General features: G+C 43.0%; 1 protein-coding gene across 1 annotated transcript; it reads right to left on the reverse strand.

Moving 5' to 3' along the window:
- Positions 1–299: 299 nt before the first annotated feature.
- LOC131240526 (MDIS1-interacting receptor like kinase 2-like) lies at positions 300–4,565 on the reverse strand. Its single transcript, XM_058238804.1, has 2 exons — positions 1,208–4,565; positions 300–969 (listed from the first exon to the last, which is right to left on the reverse strand). The coding sequence occupies exons 1-2, from the start codon at positions 4,482–4,484 to the stop codon at positions 620–622; spliced, it is 3,627 nt and encodes a 1,208-aa protein (XP_058094787.1). The 5' UTR covers positions 4,485–4,565; the 3' UTR covers positions 300–619.
- Between the last annotated feature and the right edge of the window lie 2,290 nt (positions 4,566–6,855).

The raw sequence follows: 6,855 nt of genomic DNA on the forward strand, positions 1-6,855 counted from the left end.
CTTGATTGTTAACCAAATGCACAACACTTTGACTATCACAATAGATACAAATCTTTCTTGTTCTAAACCAAGTTCATTGATCAAGCTTTTTAATCATGAAGATTTTTTCATAGCTTTTATAGCAGCCACATACTCTCCCTCAGCGATAGATAATATGACCATCATTTGTAGCATCGATTTTCAATTAATTGAACCACCTACAAGACTGAAAACATAGCCCATAATTGTCGACATATTAGTTTTGGCACTTAGCCAAAACGGGCCTCAACGCGTCTACAAGTACCATTGTGGCACACCACTTCAGAAGAAGGAAAAAGAGCACATAGGGTTGGGACACCCAGCCCTATCTTATTTATAATATGAAGAGAAATGTACAATGACATACATGCTCTTAATATGAAGGGAAAACTTAAAAAAGACTATAGAACAAATATGAGGAAAACATAAAATAAAGAAACTAGTTCCCATAAAACACAGGCGCACACATTCGACTTGGGGCCAGTCATAGGCTCCAACCAACATACACCTACAATCGCTAAATAATATTTATCTATGTTCCATGTTCAAGTAGAAATCAATGACGCACACAAACAAGCACCACTCTTTAAAATTTATTCTCTTACAACTCCATTAATTGCTGCAACGTAAGTGTGTCTAATGGCTCATGGAGAGGTGGTCTTGAGCCTATTGATAATTCACGAGCAACGTTATGCATGGTGGGGCGGGACTTGGGGTTTGTGCGTGCGCTCGCCAAGGCAAACTTCACTGCCCAAGCTACTTCTTGGACTATGGAATTGGTTGGAGGCTGAAGCCGTTGATCGAACAAGCTTACAAGAAGTACTTCGTGTTCTCCATTCGATAATCCTGAGAGAAGTTCACCGGGGTGCTTTCCCATCACTACTTCAAGAGCAAGAACTCCGAAGCTGTAGACGTCACATTTTTCAGTCACCTTCATTGTTGTAGCGAGCTCTGCAGAAAGTAATAAAAGTAAAAAAGAAAAAAGAAAAAGAGAAGTGGGTAAATTATCTACCATGTGTATTAATCAAATGCAGCAGTATGACCATTGTCTAAAACGTCAGCTGAAAGTAAAACGCAATAATGAAATGGCCATTAGGGTCTAGTTCAAAATTTCAGGGTTTTTTGTCAGTGGGGAAACTAAACAAACATGTTACCTGCACGAGTTTTCGGGCTAAAAGGAAGAGGTTACCTGGTGCAATATAACCATAGGAGCCAACAGCAGTCGTCCTGTGAGACTCATCTGGTTTCAGTAACCGCGCAGTCCCAAAGTCAGAGATATGAGCTTCAAACTGCGAATCCAACAGTACATTATTCCTTGAAATGTCTCGGTGGATGATAGCTGGTGTACAGTCATGGTGCATGTAAGATAGAGCATTTGCTACCCCTTTGATAATATTCAACCTCTTCTCCCAGTCCAGCATCTTCTGTCCTTCTTCACTGTACAGAATACTTCCCAAACTACCCTTCTCCATAAACTCATACACCAAAAACATGCAGCTATTCGATGAACAATACCCATACAGTTTCACGACATTCCGATGCCGTATTTCAGTTAGCGCCTGAATTTCACTCTCAAAACCCTTCCGGCCAGCATCTGTAATCCCATCTTCAGACATGTGAAGGCGCTTTACAGCGATGACATTCTCCTTCTCAAGTTCGACTTTGTACACACTCCCTTGACTGCCTTTCCCGATACAGTACTTCTCGTTGAAATTCTCTGTCGCTGCAATGATTTTTTTGAATGTTATCCTCCCATCATAATTCCACACTGAAAATGAGATCTCCCCGCTTAATTCGAGATTTTCATCATTCGGTTCTTCTGATTTTTTGAAGCAGATGAAGATCCTTACAACAATAAATATAAAAACTGCAACAAAGACTATTGGAATGACTATCGCGATGATCAGTTTCCAAGTTCTGCTTTTGCTATTGTTCGTCGGGGAGGAATACGTACTGCAAGGATTCAGACCTTGCACTTCTCTGCCGCACAAACCTGAATTGCCTGCCAAAGCCTCAGCAGTAGCATTTCGAAAGGCAGTAGTATTCGGAAGGGGACCTTCAAAGTTGTTATGTGATACATCGACTGATGTAAGGCTTGTCATACCCTGCAAAGCAGTTTTTATCGGACCAGAGAGGTTGTTATTAGAGAGATTCAAATGTTCTAGTGATCTTAAAGATCCAAGCTGTGCCGGTATCTCTCCAGTGAGCAAATTTCGACTCAGGTCTAGCTCAGACTGTAGGGACGCTAGATTTCCAATTTGAGAAGGGATTGTTCCATTTAATTTGTTGCTGCTGAGCCTCAAGGATATTAGTAGTCGGCAATCCCCGAGCTCTTCTGGTATCGGCCCGCTTAGATTGTTATTTGAAAAGTCCAGGATTTGCAATCGCGATAACTGTCCAATTTCTGCTGGTATCAGACCCGAAAGCTGATTTTCACTCAAATTCAGGTTATAAAGAGGTGACGATGAATTGAAGAACTCGGTAGGAATATTTCCTGTTAACATATTAGAAGAAATGCTCAGGACTTGGATATTTTCTAGTTGTCCAATCTCTGGGGGTATTCTGCCTGATATAGAATTTTCCGATATTCGAAAAGATGAGAGCTTAGTACATTTTCCCCAATTTGGGGACAATTCACCATAGAGACGGTTACTGCTCAAGTCGATGTATTGAAGATCTGGGTATACTCCAAATGCATCCATGATGTCCCCATCGAAGCGGTTCTGTTCAAGGCGGACTCTGTCTAAGCCGATGCAATTTCTAAGGCTCTCTGGGAGTGGTCCTGTGAATCTGTTATAATCTGCTGAAATATATACAAGTTCCCCACCTCCACAGATTTGTGGAGGGAGTGGGCCAGAGAAATTGTTCAAGGAAAAGCTGACATTCTGAAGGTGAACGGGACTGAAATCTTCAGGTATGCTACCTGCGAAGCTGTTATTCGAAACATAGAAGATCCGCAAATTCTTCAGACGGGATACTGTTGATGGCAAGGAGCCTTGAAGATTGTTGTCGCTCGAATCGAAAATTTCAAGGCTTTCCATGTTCCCTAGCTCAAGCGGTAGGGTTCCATTAAGTTGGTTCCCAAAGAGACTCAACTTAGAAAGACTAGTTAAGTTTCCTATGCTTGAAGGGATTGGGCCAGATATGGAGTTAAGTGATAAGTCGAGTTCAATCAAACGTGACAAATTTCCAATCTCAGAAGGTATAGAACCTGACGTCCGATTGAGAAACAGGTACAAGAATTCAAGTTTACGGAGCAAACCAATTTCGGGTGGGATTCTTCCTATGAGGTTGTTTTCCTGGAGTTGCAAGGAAGTGAGCTGGGTCCAATTGGATAGGAAATATGTATGGATTTCACCAGATAGATGATTATTAGACAATCCAAGTTCTGAGATCTTGATTAGCTTTGTCAAGGAAAGCGGCAATGGACCTGAAAGATTGTTTGTTGCCAGTGCAAGGGAAGTAAGGTTAATGCAAGAACCTAGCTCATGAGGTATGGCAGAATTCAAGCCTGCATTCGTGAGATCTAACTTTCGAAGCATGGTAAGGTTTCCTATCGATGGTGGTATTAGCCCCCAAAGTGGATTGTTGAGCAATTCGAGGATTTGGAGGTTGGACAGGTGCCCGATTTGTTTGGGTATGGAGCCATTGAGCTTGTTTGTTCCCAACCGAAGGTGTTGAAGTTCTGCAAGGCTTGTGATTTCCACTGGAATTGGACCCTCGAATGAGTTTACACTCAGGTTTAGGAATTTAAGGTTCTTTAGACTAGAACCAAGCTCTATAGGAATCGGACCTCTCATGAGATTTTCGGATAAGTCCAAGAAAATAAGCTTCGAACAATTGAGGATGAAAGGGGGGAAATCAGGGCCAAGATTGTTGAGATTGAGAGTGAGTTGCGTCAGTGACGCCATGCCTGTAGCCCGAACTGGGTCAGGAGGTGTAAGATAGTTCCCGCCAAGATCCAAGAGCCATACCTTTTGAAGAGTGGTTAGCTGATAGGGAATTGCACTGGTGAAGCTGTTTTTTGAGAGACGAAGGATGCGCAATTGAATGAGGTTTCCGATCTCTGCAGGGATGGAATCTGTGATATTATTGGTACCCAGATCGAGAACTGTGAGCTTCGACAGAGTACCGATTTGAACCGGCAGCACCCCAACAATGTTGTTCGTATTGAGATTGAAGCTGGTGAGATTGGGGAATGCGGAGAAGGTGAATTCGTCGAGAGTCCCATTGAGGCCAGAGTATGAGAGGTCGATTTCAATGACTCTTCCAGCAACGTCACACTGGATTCCAGCCCAATTGCAAGGACTGCTTTCACTGCCATTGGTGAGAGTCCATGAATCCAGTGAGTGAGAGAGTAAGCTGTGTTTCCATCTCAGCAAAGCTTCTGCTTCTTTCTGTGATGATATTTTCACGCAAAAGCAAAACAAGAAGAGAAAGATGAGGCTCCGTAGAGATTCTTTCATGGTTAGGACATGATGAACCTTTTCATTTCATTTTTCTTTTCTTTTATTAGGCGGGCCTACTCTTCTTCTTCATTGTGCAGTGAACCAGGAATGGTGTTTGTTGCTGCTTTAACGTATATGTGGTTGTCTGTATAGTGAATCCATACCGTCCATCATTTTCCCAGCCATACATGTGGCCAATGGTACCAAAATGATTTGGTGTCTGCAATTCTTAAGGACCCACTAGATGTATCAGTGGTTGATATTGAAGAGGAACAAATCTGTTACAAGAATGACTTCTGGTACAGTGGACCACACTCAGAAGGAGCCACGAGATGGACGGGCTGGATTTTCCCCGGGCCCGCGGGATGTGGACCATGCATTGGCAGTGGAGCAAGAGCAGTTCAATGCAGTATCTTTATAATTGAAAGAGATCGTTTTCACAGGAGGTTACTTGTAGGTAGCGGTGTACATCAGTCGAACCGAGTCGAGCTGGACTCAGCTTGAACTCGGCTGGAACACTGGCTGACCTGAGCTCGAACTCGGCTTGGCTTAGTCCTCGAGCCTGACTGGCTAGCTCGGCTTTGTTCGGTCAACAGCTTGGGCCCAGTTCGAGCCAAGATCGAGCCGAGTTCGTCATTGAGGCATTTCCATAAACACCTTAACTATAGCTTCACTATCGTAATGTTTATAAAACAAATGCAATGGTTTTAATGGTGTTTTATCAAAACACCTTCTAAGTAACATAAAAACAAAAATAATAATAATAATAATAATAAAGAGAAAAAGGGATTTATTTAATTTACATACCTTGCTTACCGCCGGCCAAAACTTCCTTGCCATTAGCTAAACCTTCCTTGCCCCCAACCACATTTGGTTGAGTCATTTAATCAAACAATTGGTGAGTAACATCAATGACAAAGTAACCGAGTCACCAAACTGGTTCGATCCAAGTTCGATTTAAGCTAGATTCTAGTTGGATTCGATCTGAGTCGAGTCGAGTTGGGGCCTGCTCGAACTCATTTTTGAGCTCAAAAAATCAGCTCGACTTGGCTCGAACTCAGCTTCGAACCAAGTCGAATCGGGCTTTTTCAAGTCGAGTCAAGCGAGCTAACCGAGCTAGCTTGGTTCGTGTACACCCCTACTTGTAGAGGCGGGCATCGAGTCGAGTGGGATCGAGTTAGGTCCAACCCAGCTCGATCCGGTTTTGGAAAATCCCTTACCTAAACTCGATCCAACTCGGTACTGAGTCTAGTAGGCCTGACTCAATCCTGAGTCTGGGTCTTGGCTGGGCTGACCCGAACCAAGTCCGACTCGATCAGAGATACCGAGTCAAATTGAGTTGGCATCGATTCGGATCGGGTCTCAGGCTTGAGTATTAGATATGCTTCAATTTTGGGGATAAAATGGATGGATGGACCGGATAAAATACATAAATCATGGTGGACTTCACAGAATTTACTCAGTACGCAACTCGCTTCATTTCCACCATTTCTTGTGTGGGGTCTATCCTCTTAACAAAAAAAAAAAAGAAGACAGACGCACTTGATAGGCCGCTAGCTGCCACTACCGAATAAGAGAGAGAGAGAGAGAGAGAGAGAGAGAGAGAGAGAGAGAGAGAGAGATGTGGGACTTAATCTTTATGCGGAATAGGCCCACGGATCTGTCTGTGCATGGGACATGGTGAGCAGGGGTTTAGATAGCGTACCTAGATGAGACGCCACCATGGAAGCTGGATAAGAATACCATAATACCAGAATTTCTGTAGAGCTTAGGATCTTCCTCTCCTTCACACCCTTTCTGCAATTCATAAGATGAGACTCGAATTTCTGCCGTTGTGTAGGATCGGGGACCCAGCTCTCTAATATAGAGTTTGTGGAGAGAGAGTTTGAAACCCATCACAACTCTCTCTCTCCCACGCTCCACATTGTAGTATCCTAGTTCAATTCAAACTGCTGTCTGCGTAAGACAGCGCTGCGCAGATAGACTGCGCAGCGCATCACCTGAAGTGGGGCCCACTGGTCTACTCAATCATCCAGTCCATCTGCATGACAATCCAGACCGTTGATCAGTGAGGCCCACTAAATAGAGTTCTTACATTCTCCCACTTGGGCCTCATTGAGCAACGTTGATGATAGTTATATAGAATTATTTTGAAAACAAGTTTTGATCTTTTAAGAAAATATTCAAATGATTAACCAATGAAAATAGTTGGACAATATGAATAATGCTATTCAATCTGGTCCATCAAGATAGTCAGTATCGAAACGCGGTAGTCATCACAACATTTAATTTAGGCGAAGTGAGTCTAAGTACGATTACAAATACTTTCAATCTTAACGACATAGATCACGAACTAGGAAATGTGGTATAAGGATTACACACTTAGGTG

The sequence above is a fragment of the Magnolia sinica genome, chromosome 3 (genome assembly GCF_029962835.1).
Source record: "Magnolia sinica isolate HGM2019 chromosome 3, MsV1, whole genome shotgun sequence".
Classification (NCBI taxonomy): domain Eukaryota; kingdom Viridiplantae; phylum Streptophyta; class Magnoliopsida; order Magnoliales; family Magnoliaceae; genus Magnolia; species Magnolia sinica.

Excerpts from the sequence above, each read along its gene's own strand:
- LOC131240526 (XM_058238804.1), bottom strand. The coding sequence starts at position 4,484 with ATGAAAGAATCTCTACGGAGCCTCATCTTTCTCTTCTTGTTTTGCTTT. Across the intron at positions 970-1,207 it reads CTATGGTTATATTGCACCAG|AGCTCGCTACAACAATGAAG; the intron begins GTAACCTCTTCC and ends TACTTTCTGCAG.